At 46.9% G+C, this 23,025-nt stretch overlaps 1 protein-coding gene across 2 annotated transcripts; it reads right to left on the bottom strand.

The window, feature by feature from the left end:
• Positions 1-885: 885 nt before the first annotated feature.
• LOC103813054 (cryptochrome DASH-like) lies at positions 886-21,265 on the bottom strand. Of its 2 annotated transcripts, none has more exons than XM_030232356.2 (14): positions 21,138-21,265; positions 20,852-21,024; positions 19,692-19,785; positions 19,269-19,399; positions 18,138-18,286; positions 17,106-17,194; positions 14,698-14,771; positions 12,980-13,069; positions 10,384-10,463; positions 8,630-8,689; positions 7,455-7,612; positions 4,505-4,624; positions 2,965-3,141; positions 886-1,342 (listed from the first exon to the last, which is right to left on the bottom strand). In XM_030232356.2, exons 1-14 carry the CDS (start codon positions 21,201-21,203, stop codon positions 1,184-1,186), a joined length of 1,620 nt encoding a protein of 539 aa, XP_030088216.1. In that variant the 5' UTR covers positions 21,204-21,265; the 3' UTR covers positions 886-1,183. The 2 variants fall into 2 exon arrangements, with proteins under 2 accessions (XP_030088216.1, XP_009084513.1); XM_009086265.4 differs by having other exon boundaries at positions 1,215-1,775.
• Positions 21,266-23,025: the final 1,760 nt, after the last annotated feature.

Raw genomic sequence — 23,025 nt, 5'->3', positions numbered from 1 at the left:
CGCCCTCCTGGGGCAGGACCGGACGGGTCGGCCTCGGGATGGTGTGGGAGCAGGAATAGGGAAGTGATGGTTCCCCTGTGCTCCGCACCTCGAGTGCTGTGCCCGGCTCTGGGCTCAAGTCAAGGAGAGCATTCAGAAAGTAGAGCGGGTCCAGAGAGGGGAATGGAGCTGGGGAATGGTCTGAAGCACACGTGCTGTGAGGAGTGGCCGAGGGAGCTGGGGGTGTTTAATCTGGAGAAAAGGAAGCCAGGAGTAGCCGAGGGAGCTGGGGGTGTTTAATCAGGAGAAAAGGAAGCCAGGGGATCTATTATCACCCTCTATAACTCCCTCCTGACAGGAGGCTGTAGGCAGGTGCGAGCTGGTCTCTTCTCCCAGGCAATAACTGATAGGGCAGGATGACAGAGTTCTAAACTGTGCTGGTTAAGTTCAGGCTGTACATCAGGAAGATATTTTTCACAGAAAGGATGATTACATTGGAATGGGCTTCCCCTGAGAGGTGGAGCTGTTTAAGGAAGACTGGATGTGGCACTCAGTTGAGACGGTGATGTTTGGTCACAGGTTGGACTTCATGATCTCAGAGGACTTTTCCAAAAATCTGATTGTCTGGTTCTCTTGCTGTGCTTTGTTCAAACATAGTGCCCTGCCCTCTGGAGTGGCCTGGACAGGGATCTGTGCTGTGTGTCTCTGTCTTGTGACAGAGAACAGTGCTGTCACTAAAGCTGTTTCACTCTATTTCCCCCCCAAATCACCTTGGCTACATTCCTGCCCAGGCCATTAATACAACAAATGGTAGAATTGTTAATGTGGTCTTGACAGGGCTTATGTTCAAAATCACTTGGTTTTTCTGCTTTTGGCAGAACAACTTGCTCTTGTGTTCAATTTCTGTTTATTTCTCACCCAGACCTGAACCTATGAACCCAGAGCATTCACAGATTTTACAATATTGCAGTTATTTTTTACGGAACAGGCCCAGTGGATCTCTAGTAGCAATAAATCCAGAACCATGTCCCATCTTTGGTGGTCAAAGTGTTCAGATCTGCGTTCCCCTCAGATGACAATGCTCCATGACAGCACAAATATGGCCATCTCCAAATTCCCAAACTCTTCCAGCTAGTACATTCTGCATAAAAATAAAATCCTAAAACTGGTTAGGGATCCATTTCAAATTGGTTTTGATGCTGAGTCAAACACAATTCTTGGCTGTGAACTGAACATTTTTCAGCTTCCAGGATGGTACCAAACCAACAGGCAAGGAAATTTTCAGGAGGAACACAGTGCTTCTCCAAAATACTGCAGGAGACACAGTAAAAGAACATCCCCTGCAGTCTCTATCTGTGGAGCTCTGTGGAAATGAGGAAGACAAAATATTCCAGTAGCAAAACTTTTAATTGCACAACGATTGGTGGGTTTAAAACTTAAAAAAAATTAAAAATAAGCATAAGAAGTTTCAGTTCTGTCTGAAAACACCTGCTACATAAACCACTGGCTCCAGATAGTAAGGAGAGGTGCTAATACACAACCTCCAAACACCGACATCCAGTGAGTGTCCCTGGGAACACCAGACAGGCAGATCCTGTGTTATTTTACCATGCCAAACCTGTATCTTTAGCTTGTTCAAGGTGATTAACCATTATCTAGTCACCCTCAGCAAAACCTCCTGCTGAGCACTCCTTCAGCCTTCAGCAAGCATCTTTCTTGCGAGAGAAGTAAAAATCTATCCCTCTGTCCTTGTGCTGTGCTGGTCCCCTCCTGCCCCTGGGATGGGGACTTCCTCCCTGTGGCAAATGACAAGGAACAGCGAGATTTTTACTGATGCTGCTGAGTGGATTTGGTCATAAAGCAGTGCTGACATCCAAGAGAAAGTGCACATGGAACTTCTGCCTCCCAAGTTCACTCAAAAAGGCAGGAAGGCCGGACAGGCACTGCTCTAGGCTGGGATTTAGGAAACCAGGGTTTCTGGTAAGGTGAGCTGGGAAAGTTGAACAAAACTGAATTTTTGCCTGATGGAGAAGCTTTTTGGCTTCAAGTTTTTCATCACTGCCTCAAACTGGTGTCTCACTAAGGTGCTCCTGCAGAGCAGGAGCTCCTTTCTCTCATTCCAGGAGGTTACTAATCCAGGCCTTCCAACAGCCAGGGTGAAACAGAAGGCTTTGCTTCCACAAAACTTTCTACTCATGGCAAAGGAATCTGGCCTAAAAATTTGGTACTGCACCTTAGGATTAAAACCTGAAATGAGGGCGTGCTTCATTCTTCACTGACAATACCTAAATTTGAGCCTTCACAAAGTATCCTCACTCAGGAGGAGGCAAGGTAGATGCATGGGGGAAAGGCAAAATGCTGAACACTTATGATACACAACCCTTGGTTATAGCCATGTCCTTCCATACCCATCTCCTCCAAGAACAGCATTCCAGAGAGCAGATAAAAGCTTGCAGGATCAACAACTTATCCTTCCCCCATTTTAAAGGGAAGATACACTCAAAAGCAAAGTGCAAGGAGCAGTCCCCATATTTACAGGTCTTGCTGACTCCAGTTTGGATGCACTCAAGTAGGAAGTTGGTTGTTTTTACTTCCACCTCCTGAACAGAAAGGACACTGGGTTGTTTCTCTTCTGTCTACCTGTATTGGAGGGTGGTCACACCAGTGGAGGTCCTGGAGAAACCCCATCCCTCTGGTGGAGCTGCCAGGGCATGGAAGGATGCTCAGAAGGAAATGCTGTGGCTAAGCCCTGCTAAACTATACAAGGGACATAGAGGCAGCAAAAACTTACATCCTTCACCACAGTGGGTAGGAGACACAGCTAAATAATCCTGGCTGCATAGTTCCTGCTGTGATGTAATGTGAGCTTGCATTAAAACAACTTTTTTCCCTTTACACCTGAGAAAGAAGAGCAGAACTCACAGAGACTGATGCAGAGCAGCCCCTGGAGCCCTCCCACTCCATCCCAGCCCTCCCAGTACTCACAGGCCTCTGGTGGATGTGTCGGCTCCACTCTGGGGCTGTCACCACTGGCTGTGGGTAGGTCTCACCCAGAGTTACTCCTGCCTGGGAGAGAGCAGCACTGCTCAGTGCCCAGGGGGTGTGGATGTCTGCTCCCTTTATGCCCTGCAGTTCTGGCACCCACAGCCTGACATAATCCCCCTGCAAAAAGAACCAATGGACAGGATCCATTCAGTGACAATCTGTAAGTGCTTCCCAGCATGGCTCTTTCTCAATGGAAAAGAGAGGAGCCAGATTTCCCAGGAGAAAGCTGGTGCTGTACAGCATCAGTTCCTCTGACAAGCCTTAGCCCCCTCTTGCTAAATCCTCCACCCAGAATTAGTGCCTAGAGACCTGGATGCTGGAGCTCTTCTCCCATGCTCACACTGCAGGCACAGGAGGGAGGCAGAGGTGCATTTTCAGCACTGTTCATCTCTCCTGTTTAGGACATCCTGAAATGAAGTGACCCCCAAGAAGTTTCCTGTGACTGAAGGAAAATAGGATGGCTACCTCAGCTGCACACTCTTGTGTTCCTGAATCTCTCCTATTAACTCTACTGCTGTGTACTCTACTAGGACCAATTTCTGATTTCTTGTTAAATCCTGCCAGCTACAGTGCCAAAAGGCAACAGCACAGCCTGACATGAAGCTAAGGAATAGTGAGGAAACAGGTAATGCAGTTTGTGAATACAGGCTAAGCACATGGAAAGTATTGGTGCTACTATGCCCAATGGGCAGGAAGAATGACGTGTAGACTTTCACGATATTAGAAAGTTAATTACTATATTATACTATAACTATATTACACTATATCACACTAACAAAAACTATCACTAACTAACTAGAAAACCTGTAACTCTCTGCCTGAGTCCCGACACACACATGTGGATCCAATTGGTCAATGAATCCAAAACACCATAACCAGAATCCAATCAAGCAATCACCTCGGGTCAACAATCTCCAGAACACATTCTCCACATGGGCACAAACACAGGAGCAGCAAATGAGATAAAAATTGTTTTGATCATTCTTTTCTCTGCTTCTCTCAGGAAAATCCTGAGAAAGCTAAATCTCTCTGTTCAGAGGACACGTAAGTATGACAGAAAAGGGCAACTTATCTGCAATTTCAGAGAGGATAGTCAGAGGAGTCACAGGTTTAATGTACTCTTCAGCACCTCTCAAGGAATGGTTCTGTCTCTCAGGTAACTCCTGAGTTCTTCAAGAAGCTGCTCTGTGCTCAGGGAAGCATCTGTGTGATGTTCTGATGGGATGTGGCTGTGACTCATAACAAATGGTGATGAAACACTTAACACACTGACCAGGGAGGGTGTGGGGACATCCCTGTGGACAGCAGCAGGCTGGTAAATTACATTGTCCTGTGCACACCTAGGAACCAGCCTGACTGCTGGCCAGGAGACACAAGAACTGGTTTTGTATCCACACAGCACACTGATCTCCTCTGCTCCTTAAAACACCACATGTCCTTCCCTGCACTCACCCCTGTAAAACAGCCACACAAGACTTACATTCCCATCGTAATCCAGGCCTTGTTTGATCATGTTAAACTTCCTGTTCTCCCGTGGGTCATTGCCAATGCCAGCGCTGTATAACCAGTTGCCATAATTGCTACAAACATCGTAATCCACCTTGAGAACAGAGGGAGAAAACTGTCAGAAGAGCTGGGCTGGCCCTTGGTCAATCTTCTCGTCCATCCTTTAGCTCAGGGGGAAATTTCCTTGAATGGGATTCACTCCAGCCGGACTGGGGTGGTCAGAGCTCCCCCATGCTAGTACAGGCATCTGGCTCAGGAAAGGACCTGCATGGCTGCTTTTTAGCCTGGGATCAGCTTCCCAGACTACTTCAGATCATGATCCTTAGGTCAGAAAACAGATAAAAGTCCAACCAAAGTGTTTTCCAGTTTACTTCCTTTTAAAGGAAAATCCTTCTCTTTCTGCCATCATTTGGCAGACTTCACAAGTAGCCATAGCATTTGAATGCTCATATTCCAAAAGAAAGTATTTAAATACCAGAGAAAACTTTTTCTGACCAGTTACCCAGACACCACACATTGCCAAATCATCTCTGCTGATTCTACCAGGCAGTTTGGAGAGAAGCCTAACTCAAGACTGTGCAGACAAACCACACAGTTTATATGAGGATGCAAACAATACAAACAATGCAGTTTTCTCCCATTGTCAAGTTATTCCTTCTCTAAACAAATAAAAACTCTTAAGGATGCTTATATAAAATGGAGCAGGGCTTTTGAAACAAGCACAATTGAGAGCAGAAGATGATCTCATCTGAGTGCTCTTCAGCTGGGCAGGGTGGCTTAAATCCAACACCAGAAGTTTTCCAGCTGTAGGACAATTCAAACCCTGCTCAGGAGGGGAGTGGAAGTGATAGCAAGGGAGTTTGGGATCTCTGAGCATTCCTAGAGGTGTCTGTGCTGTAAAAGCAGCAGCTGTGACAAAAAGAGCTGGTTCAGTGATGTTCTCTTCTCCCTTTACTGCAGCCACAGCAGTAACCAGCCCAGAGATGTTTGCAAGATCTCAGACACTCCTTGGAGTGAGGAACTCAGTGCTCAGGATGGCAGAAGGCTCAGGGAATGGGCTCTGTCAAGCTGCCCTTTCTCTACAGGGCCAGTAAGTGCCGGGGTCAGGGTGAGCAGCAGCCAGCTCTGCTCCCTACACACCAGGCTTCCCTTTCCCAGCTCACTTCCTCCAGCTGGTGAGATAAGGAGGGAAGAAAGATGCCATTGGAGGCCTGATTGTGTGATTGACGTGCTGGAAAGCATGTGTGGGAGGTGAGGGCAAATCCAAGGGGGCCTGGAGGAGGCAGGCTCGTTTCCCCCTCAGCCTTGCCCCTTCCTGGCATTCTCTTCTGTTTGTTTCTCTGCCTTTCCTTGGGGACTGACCCTGGGAATGAAATCACTGAAGTCAGAGCTGAGATATTCTCAGTTCAGGACACCAGTGGTCTCTGGCCTTTCCCCTGGCTCAAGAAGGTTGCAGAGACCTTGTGGCTCAGTTTCCCTGCCTGTCTGGTATGGATGGCACACACAAACACTTGGTGGGCCTTTGCTGGCAGTATTGGAGATGAAATAGGCATTGCTTTCCCTTTTTTAGAGGCAAGTGAGACCAGTTTCAGTTCTGTACTGGCCATTCTACAGCCATGTCTTCCCCACCAAGGTGATGTCTCCTGTGTGCTGCTCTGGGGATACCACCACGTTACAGTAACAGAGCTGTGTGACACAAGATGGGACCAAAGGGCACAAGGATCAGCCTGTGCCACACCAACCTACAGTGGCCATCAGCATCTGGGGCTTCCCTTGGAGAAAGGGCCAGTGCAGTATGCTAAACTCTGCTTCAGCAAAGCTGGTATTCATGTCCTTAGGAATAAATGTAGATAACACAGGCAGCATCTTTCTAGTGTGAGACCTTCCAGATCTTCCTCACTTGTCGAATAGGACACACTTGTGGAAGGCTCTTCCTCTTATCTGGAAAAGCACCACTGCATGGAGCTCCCCAAACCCCTTTCTGGATGATCCTGAAGTCCTGCACTGTGTTGTTGTCCAAGCCCACTGCTGCTCACAGCATTGGCATGGAAGAGCACCCAGATTTTCCTCCTGCAGCCAAAGCCATGTCAGAGACCAGCTTCAACGAAGTTTAAAAAAAATTGCATTCACAAAAAAATATCTTTTAATTGCAGACATTGGCAAGGCAATTGGGCTTTCTCTGCCCATCCAGCACTCCAAGTGAGGGGAAAGTTCTCTGATTGCCAGCTGCCTCCTGTATCCCACAGATAAGACCTTTAATGTGAACCTGATGTGAGTATTTGGCCTTTTTCAGTCAGTACCATGAGAATCCATGGGGACTGAGGTCAGAAAAGTGACCCAGCTATTTAACTGAGCTCACGCAGCTGCTGATTGATATATGAGAGGAATTGGTGCTCCAGTTGGCAGGGAGGCCTGTAACACCCCAGAATGAAGAAGGATGCCTCCAGCCAGGGTGGAGATCCGTGGAAGCTGATCCAGCCATTGTCCCTACTTGCCTGTGCCTGTCTAGCTGGCTTCCAGTCCACAGCCATCAATGCATAGACACTGTGCCAGCACACACTTCTTTTTATGTTCTATTTCTGGACTGCCCTCCTCCCCAGCCTCTGGGATGAACAAATCAGAGCATTGTTAGCATACTTCATGTTTGAAAGTTTTGTCAAGTGCAACAGATCTCTGGCTAAAACCCTGCAGAGAGAACCAAAGCTTACTGCAAACTTCCTCACTGCATTTTTGTTAGTGGCAGCTCCACTGTGGCAAAATTCCTTTTACTTATGTGATCTTTGAGAAGCTCTCATCCTGAAAAAAGTATCTACGCAGTCTATCAGCCTGAAAATTACTGACCATCACCTGTACCCTTTCTGATAAATCAGGGCTGTCCTCCTGCCTGTCATTAAACTCCAGGCACACCAGGGGCCCAGTCTTACCAGCAGGTATTCAAACCATTCTGCCCCCATCCTCCAGTCCAGCCCCAGGTCCTTGGTGAGGAAGCTGGCGACGTTCTGCCGCCCTCTGTTCGACATGAAGCCTGTGGCACTCAGCTCCCTCATGTTGGCATCCACAAAAGGAACCCCAGTTTTGCCCTCTGCAGAGACAAAACACAGCACTGGGGTATCAGGATGCTTTTGGGCATTCATAAACCTGCCTGTGGTCATGTATTCACAGCCATTTCCAAGACAGTGCCAGTGCACAGCAGCAGGGAGAGATTTCAGTGTGGTTTAGCTGGAGTGCAGCCACTAAGATCCACTGGAAATTAAATTAGATATCATACTGAAAATTAAGCTGGGGAGAAGTTTTGGCAAGAAGGAAAAAAAAAGTACAGAAAAATTTCAGACTGGAAAAACAATCAGGTGGGTTGCAGGGAATTTTGCAGAGTAAAATAAATATGCAGAAAATAGTGAGATGGGCCAAGAACAGAAAGATTCTTGACAGGTGACTAACAGAGGGATGTACTGGACAAATCCCCCAGGGTTAGAACCTGAAAAGCAGAGTTTGTCTGTTGTTAAGGAAAAGATTTACTGTGTCTGGATGATTTATTTTATCCTGTGTGCAAATGGGTACACGTGGCATTAACACGAGAAAAGATACAGAGGTGTGTACTGCACTGATTCTAATACGTTAATCTGTTTGTCCGTCCAAGTTTTGAGATATTATGCTTGCTATTCAGGTTACAACAACAAAGTTGTAACAGCTCAAGAAAAGGCTGTGGGATTACAAAAGATGATTTAGATTTAGTCTAAATCTGTTTTAACCTTGTAACCAAAACACAGCAGGCACGGCAATCTAATATTGATAAGAAGGGCTGGTCAGCCTCTGTGTGACTAAACAGAAGGGACCAGCAGGTCACAAACACTCCCTCCTGGGCAGGAAAATCTACCTGCAGTGCACCTCACAAGCAGGGTAACCCTGTGGGCTGCTCAGTGCTCAGTCTGGGAAGGGAGGCCACACACATTCATACCTTGGTGATGCCAGTTTAAATGCCAGCCCTGACCATGCTGGCAGCTCCCCAACAGAGACCTGAGTCAGTGTTAGAGCACGTGTGAGCCCCAACAGACAGCTGGAGAACAAAACACAGCCAGCCAAACCCATGGTTCCTACTGACCTTTCCAACAGCTGAAGAGCTGAAGGTCCTTTTTCCAAGGGATCTCTTTACTTTGAAGCCCTGTGGAGGAAAATAATGACCTGCTGATGAAGAAATACTGACACAGGCAGCTACTCAGACCACAAAACAGCCAGGGGAGTTTGGCTGACACAAGGAGTGTGGGTGAAGCTCGGCCTCCCAGTGCCATTACAAACAAACCTTCTGCACAGGTTCAGAGAGATCCATTCCTCCCCCCCAGTGTTGCAAAGGGGTGTCTTTTGCACACAGAGGATGCTCAAGCCCTAATGGACATTGTTTATTTGTTTTGCTGATGTTTGCTTTTTTTTTCCTTTTTTAATTAAAAATTACTCAGACCTCACAAGTGGACAGAGATGTGCTCTGGCCCACACTGGTATTTTCTTTTTCAGCTTTACTCCAGAACAAAGTTTATGTGCAATCAGTTTCTCTAGCAGGTACTACACCCAGAATTACCTGGCAGAAGCCTCAGGTAACACTTTGCCCCTGCAAATGGAATAGGAACAGATGAGGGGTATGATTTCATGTTTGCAGGATGCAGTGGCAATTACAGCCTTCTGTGCAATGGAGCAGAGGCAGCAGGGACAACTCAGCTCTAGCTACAAACATTCAAGGTCAGGCCCACCACTGCCATCCAATGCCATCAGGACAGCCACACAGGCCTGGTAGATGTGACACAGACCCTGAGGAAGATGTGTCCCTCTGCAGCCACAGCTGGATGCCAGGCAGGCTGCCCTGGAGCATCTAAGCCAGTGCTGCACCACCTGCAGAGCAGCTCACCCAGCACAGGCATCACCTGCAGGGTCTCCTGACACATGGACTGGGTACTTGTTGTTGCACTGAGTGCTCAGACCCCCATTTCACATGCACACTCCTGTCACTGGGGCTGGAGCCAGATCTCATTCTGATTCCTATGTGGTGCAGTATCTGGTTTCTTGGGATTCACCCTGCTGGGTCAGTTCCTGCTCTGTCCCAGGTCCTCTGGAGAACTCAGGCAAGCCTGAAGCCTGGATTCTGCTGAAAGGTGGAATGTCTCTGGAAACAGCATCTTCACTGTGTTTGTGCTGCTGTTTCCCACAGACATGTGTCAAAGAATACTCCCTGTATCTAATCATATTTGGGGATCAGTGTCCAGCACTGTGGTGCTGAGGCACTTCTGTGCTAACAGAGAGCTCCCAGCAGCATTCCAGGGTGGTGACACAAGCACCATGAGAAGAACATTTGTACAACTTAATGCCAACAGCTATTGTATTTGTTGGGAATGCCCAGACAAAGGCAGGAATGATTAATCTGATTCTATGTTCTCAGAAGGCTAATTTATTACTTTATGATACTATATTATATTGAAGAATACCATATTATACTATACTAAAGGATATAGAAAGGATACTTACAGAAAGATAAAAAGATAATAATGAAAACTCCTGACTCTTTCCAGAGTCCCGACACAGCTTGGCCATAATTGGCCCAAGAGTGAAAACAACTCCCAGCAGAATGCAATGGAACAATCACCTGTGGGTGAACAATCTCCAAACACATTCCACATGGGCAAAACACAGGAGAAGCAAATGAGATAAGAATTGTTTTCCTTTTCTCTGAGGCTTCTCAGCTTCCCAGGAGAAAAATCCTGGGCGAATGATTTTTTTCAGAGAATGTGAATGCTACAAACAGCCTCTCCTCTTACTCTCCCTGTTGTATGAGAGTACCTGTCCCCCCTAAATGTGGTGATCCATACACACCTCTTATTGAGAAAATCCTTCTGCCGTACTTCAGGGCCACAAACCGAAAGTAATCCCTCCACAGCAGTTCAAACAGGACCCTGAAACACAAAACCATCTCAGTATTTCACTGTGGCTCAGATATGATAACTGAACAAGGATTTTGCTTCCATACCACACACCATTAACACTGTGAAGTTTATTCACTATGAGGGTATCATAACAGGACGACCCCCGTGGCAGAAATGATGAGGAGGATTCCATTGATATCAGAAGACTAATTAATTACTTTATTATACTATATTATTCTATATTATATTATGCTATATTACATTACATCTAAACTGAATCTGCCAAGCACTCAACTCTGCTCACCACTGCACAGAATCTTGTGACTGTCACCTGACTGTCTCTCACACACACACACACACACACACACACACACACACACACACACACACACACAAACACACACACACACTTGGCCCTGACAGGCCAAGGAACAAAACACCATCACTCTGGGTAAACAATCTCCATATTGCATTCTACTTTGGTACAACACAAGCATAGCAAATAAGAATTGTGTTTTCTTTTCTCTTCGGTTCAGAGAATGTGAGACGCAGAAATGTTTTTGGGAAGAACTGTGCCTTGCTTTTCACTGTGAAGAGAAATGTGGCGACACCAGTTCTCTCCCCAGGCCTGCTTGCCTGGCTTGCAGGGAAAGCAAACTCTGCATAAATCACTTGGGAAGCTTTCCTTAGCTCACGTGCAGGAGCAGAGTGTCAGGAAACATGTTCCTCCTCCATCCCTGCTGGGGTGTAATTCTCCCCAGAGCAGGGCGAGGGCCTGATTGAGCTTCACACTTCCGCAGGAACGAGCACATCAGCACATTCCTGAGAGCTTTGTGTTGATTTATTTGTGTTGATTTAAGCAATTACCTTGACAAGAGACTCTAAGACACCTTTCAAAACTGGTTTACAGTGCTCCAACCCATTAGATCAGGTGCTAGGCCCACAGAAAAAAAAGGATAGTTTTATATAAAATCTTTTATATAAAAAGAGCTTCTTATAAAATGATGGCACATCATCCTCAGAAACCTGTTTCAACTCTATGCCATATGGGAAGCTCTCTGCTCAGCTGATTTTTAGGCTGACAAGATCCTTCTGGATAATCTTGTTATGGAACAGAATCACAGAATTAGCGAATCAGTAAGGCTGGAAAAGACCTCTAAGACCATCCAGGCCCATCTCTGACCAAACACCACGGTGTCAACCAGACCATGGCACTGAGTCCAGTCTTTCCATAAATACCTTCAGGGACAGTGACTCCACCATCCTCCCTGGGAAATCCACTCCCATGTCTAATCATCCTTTCAGAGCAGAAATCCCTCCTATGTCCAACATGAACAGGACACTGTCCAAATCCTAAAAACCAGTGTCATAACACTGAGGTTCAATGTGCAGCCACCATGACCTGTACTTCATTGTACAATTGACTTCCTGGGAGCTTGACAGCTTCCTTTTTATAATTACTGAACACTTTAAAATGCTAAAATCACCATGGCATGCCAGCTGCCAGCAGGCTGGCTGACTGTTAGATGGAAAACAGGAGTATGTTCATTTCTTGAATTCTTTCCTCTCTTAACTGTCTTTGAAGTAAAAAAAAAAAACCAAAACCATACACTTCACTTATAAAGAATCTACAGATATTCACAGATAAAGTATCTACACTTCAGGGTGTAGATACTTTATCTGTCAATTTGAATTTTAATGAAACTGAGCATTTTGGCCAGAATGGTTGGCAGTGTTCTGCCTGTTCCTTACTAACCACTGTGCTGTTTGACATGTTGCAAATGTAACAAACCAAAATGAATATTTAGTACTAGAGTTTGCACAGATGTTATGGTTTGGGATTTTTCCCATCCAGATCTAGTGCTAGGCCAGGCTCTAACATGACCCTGTTTCTCTATCAGAGCTCCAGGTTCTGATTCACAGTGTCTGGACAGAGCTGAACAAGTTCAAGGCCAGCCCAGGGATGGATAAACTGAGAGGTGAGAAAGAGCATGGGTGACAGGATGGGATGCATTAAACCCAGTTCCCAGTGCCCTCTTCCTCTCTGCTCTGATGTGGTGGTCATGGCCAGGCAGCTGAGCAAACACAGGGCCACTTGCTGGACTTGTGGCCATGGGACCTTCAAACACCATGAGATTTACACAAATCACACAGTCAGTGAGACTTTTGGGCTCATATCCTCAGTCTGAGAAACCCTTTGGCTTTTACTTTTAAACTATTCCTCCTTCTCATTTAGCCCATAAGAACACAGAGATGGATGGTGCTGATTTGCTGAGACTTTTTCAAAAATCATGAGCTATGGTTTCCCAGCAATAATAATGACAACTGGCACTCATAATCTTTACTTACTAAGTGCCTGGGTGTTGAAGACAGACTAATAAATCTGTACTGAAAGAGAACTACAGTGCAACCCAGAGGAACCAGCCAGCAGGCACAGGAAAACCAAACATTAATTACAAAGAGAGTTAACAAATCACTCTCCTGTGCATGAAATACCAGGTTCCTTTTCAGAGAAAATAAGCCATGCTGATGCTGCAAAGACATACCAGTATGTGCTCTGATTTGCTGTTCTCTCTCTCTCATACTTCTGGATTTGCTCATAGATGTATCGAGGTGAGATGCAGCCCAGTGCCAGCCTGAAAGCAAAGGAATGATGTCCTGAATGCCACGCAGGACTGACAGCTTGATGCCAGCTCAGAGGGAAGAGAGGGGCCGTTTTGTGTCTACAGTTGTTGTCTAAAAATTTTGTTCAGCTTGCAGTGCTGCCCCGACTTCCTAAATGGCTTTAGTCAAGTTGTAACTTCTCTGCAACTCTTCAAGAGAGAGAATTCTCTTCCAAGAATTAAGATTCTCTCCTTCCTGGAGTATGACTGTTACAGGAGTAACAGTCATACTATAGAGATAAATCATTTTATTCAAGTTTGACAAGTTCTGTCTAAATGATTTACCAAACCCAATGACACACCCAGAAAAGAATCTCAAATGTCATCCTCTGCATGACATGTCCTACCTCTCCTTTTACCACAAACCTCCTTATCCAATGCCCAGGGCTCCTTTTCCTGCAGAACCTCAGTGGCTCATTTGAGCAAGCACAGAAAGTGAAGTGACTGCTGAAAATCTGAGCCCTGGCAGGAAAACTAGGGAATTAAACCCTGCTCTGGCATTTCAACCCCTTGGACTCCTTCCATTTGTTCCAAAACAGTGTTGTTGCAAGACAGGAAAGAACTTGCAGATTCCAACCCTATCATACAGAGTGATCAAGAACAGCTTTTACCTTGCTTTTCCTAGAAATGCATTTTACTGCCATTTCCACTACAGCTTGTGGAAAAACTGGATGTTTTGAATTGTGGAAAACAGAAAGAAAGACTTTGAAGAGTTTTCCCTTAATTGCTGACCAGCTCTAATGGCCAGTATGAGATGGGAACGACTGGCTGCAACTTGAACTGCTCTGATTTTGATTATGTGACAGAGGAACAATTTGGGGCAGACAGATCAGAACTGTTGGCTCTGAGCAAATGGCCAGCTTGGAAAAACTCAAGTGGAGACCACAAATAACAAACTTCCACAGAGCCAGCAGTCCTGGGATCCCAAAGTGCCACCAGATGGAGCCATCCACTGCAACCATCACAGCACAATGCTCGTTGGGAACAAGAAATCCCAACCTGTAACAGCTTCTGAAATTTGGTTCTCATTGCAGTTCTCTTGGGAGAATCCAAATGCTCTGAGTTTAGGCTGAACTGGGCTCTGCTGCTGCTTCAGTTCCAGTCTGGAATTAACTCTGCCTCTTCTAGCACTAGGGACTAAAGCCCCTAAATAAAAATCAAAATATTTACCCACACAAAATATCCTTTCCTACAGGAATAATCAGAAGTGTCTCTTCACCCTGCAGAATGGCAGTGAATTCTGCAGACTATGCAGGAAACCAGGATTAGGCTGAGCTCTGATACAGCCCTGCCAACACACTGAAGCTGTGTTGCCTCCCTGTCTTTCCCTTCCCACATAAAGCAGCACGAAGCCAAAGGCAAATGGTGAGTCCCTCCTGCTCCCTGTCCACACTGTGCTCCCAGCACTAACAGCTCTTGGCACAGTTCTGCCTCACTGCAGCAGTACCAGGGAAGTGCAGCTTCAGAGCTGCTCTAACACCATAAAAAGGGCCAAAGGAACCACACCTAGACACCCATGCCCAGCAGCACTCAGCAGACAGATAACATCTGTTTGGGATGGAAGGAGAAAAGGATTTTTCAGTCTCAACAAAAATCTTTACCATGGTGCAAATTTCGTAGAGTAATCCATTCCCACCAGCCCATTCCGAGTCTCCTTGTAAGAAGCAACCAGATTCTGTGAGAGCAAAGGAACAAAAGGCTTGAATACTTTACTGCTTGTTGTTCTTTCCTTCTGCAGCCAGAGCAATCTGGCAGGGCTGGGCTCCCTCTCATGGCTGCCTGCAAGGACTGCACAGCTGCCCAATTCCTGCCCCCAGCACACAGGCATCAATCAGGCCAGCAGTGTTCATTACAGCTCTGGGCTGTATCACAAGCTGGGCTCCCTGCTTCAGCCTACAGCACTGTGCACCTGGCTGTGCTGCTCCCTGCCCATCTCTATCTGATTCTGGATCAGAAAGCCACTGAAAAGCACCAGTGGAACTGGCAGTCTTGTGGCTGCTTGTTGGGGGTTATAGAACCAGTGTGACTGTTGCTGTTAAAATGAAAAGGTTTTTTTTCCCTGTGTTCTCTACCTTATATACTCTTAATAAAATGTAATTTTGAGTCATTAACTGCTATATTTATTGGTGCAAAAGTGTTCATATAATTAGTAAAAGTTTTACAAAAATTTAATAAACCACATGTACACATCTACTTATACACGTAGCCTAGCTTACAAAAATTTTTATGTATCTTTTCTAATCTATTCTCATGGTAACAAACTTTTCTTCTTTGCTATAGATACACGCAAAAATCATCAATTGTTATTTCTTCTATTAACTCAACTGTACTTACAAACCAACTATCAAACCCGTCCATATGTGACAGCACTCAGGTACAGGAACCCTGACCACTGTTGTTTCTGTGCCCCACACATTTGCAGCAGGAAGCAGAAGATCTTCCATGTTCTAAGCATTCCATGGACAATGCAGAGGACATAGGGAAGACCAATCTCTCCCTGATCACCTTCACTGCACAGCTTACAATTGCTAAAGTGCTGTTGTAGCTCACTGGGGGAGACAATATTTGCATTACAAAAAAAGACGGAACAGGTTTTCCAGCTCTGATTATAATAATGCTTGACCAAGAGTAAAAGCATTGTACTTATTTTGGTTGGGATGGAGTTAATTTTCTCAGTTGTAGCTAATCTAGGGTTGTTTTGGATTTGTGCTGAAAACAGTGCAGAGAGCACACCAATGTTTTCCTTACTGCTGAGCAGAGCTCACACAGACTCAAGGCCTTTTCTGCTTCTCTCACCACCCCACCCTGAGTAGCCTGGGGGTGCACAAGGATTTAGAAGAGGACACAGCTGGGACAGCTGACCCCAGCTGACCCAAGGGGTATTCTAGACCATATGATGTCATGCTCAGCACACAAAGCTGGAAGTGAGGATGTTTGGAGTGATGCCATTTGTCTTCCCAAGTAACTGTGATGGAGCCCTGCTTTCCTGGGGGTGGCTGAACCCCTGCCCACTGGTGGGAAGAATTACATGAATCCTTACCTTGCTTTGCCTGTGCACAAAGCTTTTGCTTTCCCCTATTAGATGGCCTTTAACTCAACACGTGACTTTTCTCACTTTAATCCTTCTGAATCTCTCCTCCATCTCACTGGCAGGAACTGAGGGAGCAGCTGCTGTAGGGCTGAGCTGCCTTATGGGGTTAAACCAGGACAATGCTCCCCAAAAGCAAAGAATGCAGGAATTTGGGAAACAGCTGAAAGGATGCCTGAGAGCTGGGAGGCACTGGGAACACCACACTTTTAACCCATCTCAACTGGAGAGGTGCTCCCTCCTTTATCCAGAAAACTGCTTGGGGCTGATGCTGTTGAAAATCAGGACATGTACCTTTGAATTCAGACATAGGAAATTTAAGACAGCTCCTCAAACTAGACCAAAAAGAAGTTCCAAAACTGTCTGACAACATGCAGTCAGCAGGACCTTCACTCCACCAAAGCAAGGAAACAAATAGTAGCTGTCATTATTGGCTGCAAGATTTTAACCCAGACTACAGAAACCTCCTACTATTTATAACTGCAGGCAGAACTTGGGTCAGCTGTTCCCCACCCCACTTGTAATTCCAGCCCTTCAAGGCACTTTTCACTCCTCCAAAACAGAGGAACTACATTGCTGGTGATGTGGGACATGAGCATAGAAGGAGCAAATCAAGGTAAAGCAGGGAAAAAAATTTGGAGACAAAATTTTGTCCCAAGTCCCAGAAGTTAATGGAAAAATTACTTCAGAGAGATGGCCAGTAAACTAGGTTCCCAAGTATTTGGTTACATTCCCCAGTCCCAGATGACTTCTTTTTGGTCTAGTTTGTCTCTCTGAAAAACTGAAATAATGCTAATTCCCTCCTTTGCAACATTTTATACGGGAGCTAAGGAAACATTAGGAAGTGAAATTACAGCCTCACCCACTTGCACAGCCTTGTGTACAAGGGGGAGGATGTAGGCAAGGAAATGTAAGAGTTACCGTGTCCCAAAAATAATATTGCAGCCTCATTAAAGCCTGGGTCTCTCCTCCACTGCAGGGAAAGGCTGTTCTGGGATCAGTCACAGGATCTGGCACAGAAAACACCAACACCTTGTTAACCCCTGGGAAAGCATCTCAAAGGCAGGGAGCTTAAAATCTAGGGATGCTCAGTAGTGGGGATGTCAGCTTTGGGGGCATAAAAGATTGTGTCGTCTTCCTTTAAAATAAGGGTCATATCAAACATCTTAAAAGTCACTAAGGATGTTTCTTACCCAGGTGTAGGGTATGAAATTCCCATACAGGGATTTTACCTGTGTTTGCAGAGTGAGTGAACTGAGGCTTTTGGAAGGGCAACCACTGCCTCTGTGATTTGGTTTTCAGCAAGAGACATATCATAGAATCACAGAATGGTTTGGGTTGGAAGGCACATTAAAGATCATCCAAACCCAACCTCCTGCCATGGCAGGGACACCTTCCAGTATCCCAGGCTGCTCCAAGCCCCATTCAGCCTGGCCTTGGACATTTCCAGGGATGGCACATCCACAGCTTCTCTGGGTACCCTGTGCCAGGGCCTCACCACCCTCACAGGGAAGAATTTCTTCCTCACATCTAATTGAAATCTCCTCTCTTTTAATTTGAAGACAAGTATCTGCCTATTCCTTTAACTAAAGACAGATGCTTCTACAGGACCTCCCAGACTGAAAGGGCTGTGATAATCCAATCATCCTTAGGGACTATATTTCATATATCTCTCAGGCACTAGTGGCCTCTTTATTTTTACAAAAAGATTTTTTTTCTGTGACAGAATATAATATGCACTGCAAGATGTTTGGTTTGTATTAACCATCAAAACTCAAGTGCAGCCAGTGCAGGTACCTGATTCAGCCTGGCTGAACATCTGGGAATCTGAAGCAGCAGGAAATTATTCACTTTGTAAAACACACTTTTCATAACAGACCTAAGCAGAATATTTTTAAGAACAGAATCTAAGCAGGATTACATTAGAGAAACTTCCAAATTAAGTTTCCTCACCCTTCTGCCCAAAATCCTCCATTGTAGGGATAGTCCCTTCTTGCAGCCCTGGAGCCAGGGGCTTTAGCTGATCTGCCATCCGCAGGGTTGGCCGGACCCTGGCCCCGGATTCCAGAGCTTTTCGGAAGTGGGTGTAGACATCAGGCAACCTGCAGAGATGGGAGCAGCCAGGTCACTGCCCTGCCTCCCCCCACACCACACAGCCCTTCCTCAGGAGCAGGATTAGCATTCCAGGCTGTCCTCTCACCTTTGTGATGCCCCTTTGAGCACTGCCAGGCACAATAGGGGCAGATGCCCCCGGGGATAACAGTCACCAATTTCTTTCTGCCTCTGAGTCAAATTGTGCCTTTTCAATTTAAGGTGTGCCCTGGTGGGGAAATCCATGAGAGCCAGATTTATCTCACCTAACTTCTGATTAACAGAGCTGATGTCAGTGTAAAAATCTACATCCTCCTGGTGCCTTTTCAGTCAAAGGAGAAAAACAGGCATTTTCATGGCCTGACTTGTCTGTCCTTATTACATATATTTTCTACAGAATACCATGAATCACTCAACTCCATCAACCACACTTCAGGTGACTACTGAGGGAGCAGTGAAAAGTACACACACCAAGGAGGGGCTGGAAGTAAATAATTTCTTAGGTCCCTTCCAACCCAAACCATTTAATGGTTCTATAAGGTTGCTTCAGGTGAAGTTTAGATTGGATATTAGGAAAAGTTTCTTCACAGAAAGGGTGGTCAGGAACAAGCTGTAACAAGCTATCCAGCTGTCCAGGGAAGTGTCCCTGGAGGATTTAAAAGATGTGCAGATGTGACATTGAAGGACATGGTTTACTGATGGGCTTGGCTTAGTTAATGGTTTGATTTGATGATCTTAGAGGTCTTTTTCAGCCCCCTAAAGGGTGGTCATACACACACCTTGGCTTTATACATACAGAAGCATAAATCCTACAGGTGCAGAGGGCTGAATGTGCTGCTTCCCCATTGTGTGACTGAGCATGACAGCACTGCTCCATAAAAGCACAAACAGATGGACTAATAGGTCCTTTCCCTGTGGGACCAGAGGACTGGAAGCCCTCCTGAGTGAGAAACACATGGGACAGTGGAGGGGTGACAGCACAGAGCAGCCCACCTGTCAATAGGCCTGAAGGGAAGGTCATCCCGATGATACAGCGTGGAGCCCCAAAATGTCTGAACCTTCACCCCGTGCTGCCTACACACCTGGCACAGCCCCTTCTCCACATCCAGCTCCTCCTGCGTGGCCTAGGGAGAACAAAAGAGTGAGGCCAGGGCAGCACAAATGCAGCTCCCATATGCACAAAGACCCTGATCCCTGCTCTTGCCCTTCTCATGCTTCTCCACATTACCTTCCTCCCTCTGCCCCACCGAGCACTCCCACACAGGGAATCCCCATCCCAGGAACTACCCAAGGTTAACAACACCACAGCTAAGAAAGGCTCTGAACACACAGGATCTGCATCACCACTTGGTCGTGGAAGAAACCTTCACAGCACAATTTTATCTTTTAACTGTGTCACTGGAGTATTTCCCTTACCTCTTCATGGAAAACCACAGCAGTGACAGAGCCCAGCTGAGTAATCAGATCACAGACCACATCTTCCGGCTTCCCCTTCCTCACAACCAGGGTACTAAAATACAAAATACTGGCCTGAAATAGGTTTGATGTTATTGTTATTTATGTGCACAAGAGGCCATCATCCCAGCCCAAGCAGGCACTCGTGTCCTAGTTTTCTATGGAGCACAAACAGTGTGTGGGGGCAAACAGACAGGATTTGACCAGCCTGCATTTTTTAGGAGCCCCTGAACAGAGTTTGTAATCCTCTGGGGCTTAGATTGTGTCAAACACATTTTTGCCACTCTGGATGCCTTAGAAAAGATGACTGGGCACAAAGCCAGCCTGTTACCTAAAAGTGAATCTGTTTATCCTCACACACTACAGAGATTCAAGGGCTGGCTGATCCACCTTGTCCAAGTTTCTCAAAGAGGTTGGAAATACTCAAGGAAAGACACAACATGGCTCTGAACCTGATCTGGTTGAAGATGTCCCCTGGTCATTGCAGGGGGTTGGACTAGATGGCCTTTAAAGTTCCCTTCCAAGCAAAACTATTCTATGACTCCATGATCTTTTGCCCTGCAAAGCCAGATATTATCTGGCAGTGGATTCTTCACCTCAATTATAGTTCTAAAGGCATCAAAAACAAGGATATCTGAGTCTAAAGCCTGGGTTTAGCAGGACAGGGCATAAGGACATGTTACACTCCAGTCTCAGAAGCCAGGCTCCATGCTGGTCTGTCTCAAGCCAACTCCCAGGGAAAGCTCTCCAGGGACAAGGAAGGCTCCTGGCAACAGTGGCTACTGAAATTGCCCACCAAAATTCTGCCATTCATGTTTCCCACTGTCAGCACTCTGGGCAAAGCACTCAGGGCTGACACTCATCTTCTCAGGGGTACCTGAGAAAGCAAAACCCAGGTGGCACAGAACCTGGATGGCTCTTTGTCCCCCTGCAGGTGACCACAACAGGGGCTACACAGGACCCTGCTGTATCTAACAGAAGGGCTGTGGCTCTCTGAAATAGCTCTGAAATCAGCCACCACCCGAGCCCAGAGCACATGATCCGAGTCACAGCACAGGTATGGGTCGAAAAGAAAGGAAACAGAAATATATGTGTTATTTGCAGGGTGCTTTCTCAACTACCTTCCCTTTTTCTTGAGCGTTTCCCTCAGATCCTTCACACTTTCCAGCAAAAACCTGAGCCTGTGGGGCCCCGTCTTGGGCCAGTTGTAACAGTGGGTGTCCAGGTAGTGCCGAGGGTCGAAGCAGTAGAGGGGAACCACGAAATCTGCGTTGTGCTGAGCCCAGTGGAGCACCTGGAAACACAGAACGGGCCGTGAGAGCTGCTGGGGCGGGATGCAGGAGAATCCCTCCCCATCCTGCCCGAAACAGCAGCGCCGTCCCTACAGCAACCCGCGGCGCTCCCTACCTGGTTGTCGTGGGCGCGCAGGTCGCAGCGCAGCAGGCAGATGGCCGTGCCCACCGTGCCCGACATGCTCCCTCCGTGTGGCCTCTCCCACCTCACCCGGGCCGGCTCCGTGCCCCTCTGCCCGGCCCCTCATCCCGCCCCGCCGGGGAGGCGCCGCCCTGCTCCCATCCCCGTGTCCGCCCCCAGCCCATCCCGAGGGACGGGCACGTCCCGTCCCGCATCCCTGCAAGGCAGCGGGACCGCGGCGAGGTCGCTTGTCTCGGTCCCTGTGCCTCAGCAGAGCCCTGCCCCGGCCTGTCGCTCTTATTGCTGGATGGTTTGTTGTTTTTTGGGTTTTTTTTTAACTCTTATCTTTTTAACTCTATCTTTCACACAGCAGCGTCAGGGAACCGCCTCGCTCCGGCGCTGCAGCGCGGCCCCGCTGTGCTGAGGCTCAGCCACGGTGACAGCGACCCTGTGCTGAGATCGGTGGCACCGAGCCTCGCCCTGCTCTGACGGTGTTCGTACTTTAAATGCCACCGCTGCGATGTGATGGCCACTAGCACAGGAACGAGCTTGTCACCTGCTGACTGACAAAAGGCGAGTTGTAGGTTAGCAAGATTTAATGTACTTGGTTCTCAGCACTGACAAAAGTGGCTGAAGTGAAAAGGTTTTGCCTCATCCTATATTGGGCACCAGTGGTCACACATCCCTTACTCACTGAATTGTGCCTCAGGATCCTTTTTATTTTTTCATTCAGCTACTCTCATAAGAGGAAACCAAGCACAGGAACTGCCTGCTCAAGGAAGCAGTGGAGTCACCATCCTTAGGGACACAGCTTAGTGGTGGATGTGGCAGTGCTGGCTTAATGGTTGGACTCGAGGTCTTTTCCAACTTAAATGATTCTCTGATTCTATGAAATGCTTGGTTTATGAGATCTCCAGCCACCTGCTTCCCTTGTGTAATTCCACTGACTGTCCTGGGATGGGAGAGAAATGGAGAAGGGGTTAACAGCAAGGAGCTAGTGATGATTCAGGATGCAGATTTACAGCAATGAGTTGCTGCAGCTCGTTTAAGTACCTGAATTGCCAAAGTGGAGTTTTTGGTGAAGCCACGGACTCTGACCAGCTGACCAGAGATTAAATGTGGTACCCAAACCCCAGTGGGTCCTGCGGAGTCCTGGCTTCATGTCCATCTCCTGCAGGCCTGGTGGTGCTCTGCACTCAGCCTGGCTGTGGGAAGTGATGTGGTTCCCTGTGTAACCCACATGACACATCATCTCCTGATCCCTTGTCTTGCATCGAGGGCTCCTTTTCCTGGCTCAGCAGCTGCAGCCCATTGAGAACCAGTGACTCATCCCAGAGGGCTCATGTTTGGTAAAAGAAAAGAGGAGCCAAAACTTTGGCTCATGCCCAAGGAAAACACTGCTGTCGGATTGCAATGCTTAGAAGACAACATGTCTCTTTATCATATTAGAAATAATGAAAAAAACACAGTTTATAAATCTCCCCTGTTTGCCTTTGCCTTCATTTGGACGAGGACAAACAGTGCAGTTGGCTTTGCTTTTGTTTGCAGTCAGGCTTCCCCCACAGTGTCTTGGTTGACATTAGGCTGGGCCAAGTCTGGCAGTGCTGACATCCTCTTGCAGCTTACTCAGAGCTGCCAGACAGCCACCCACGTGCTCTGCAAGGCCAGGAGCCTCATCAAAAGGGTGTGCAAAAAAGGGCTGCCCTGCTGCCTGCAAAGGGGGTATTTCCCATTGGCAAGGAAGGCTGGTTTCCACTAAACACACACCTCTGCAACGTAGCACTAAGAGAAGATCTGAAACTCTTGATGTGACAGTGAGGAAAAGTGGGTTGAACAGTGAGTCTCTGCCAGCTTTCGATTTGTGTTGATAGAAAAGGTGTGA

This window comes from Serinus canaria, chromosome 2, assembly GCF_022539315.1.
Source record: "Serinus canaria isolate serCan28SL12 chromosome 2, serCan2020, whole genome shotgun sequence".
Classification (NCBI taxonomy): domain Eukaryota; kingdom Metazoa; phylum Chordata; class Aves; order Passeriformes; family Fringillidae; genus Serinus; species Serinus canaria.
The sequence above is the reverse complement of the archived record's forward strand: the minus strand, read 5'-3'. Positions and strand labels throughout refer to the sequence as shown.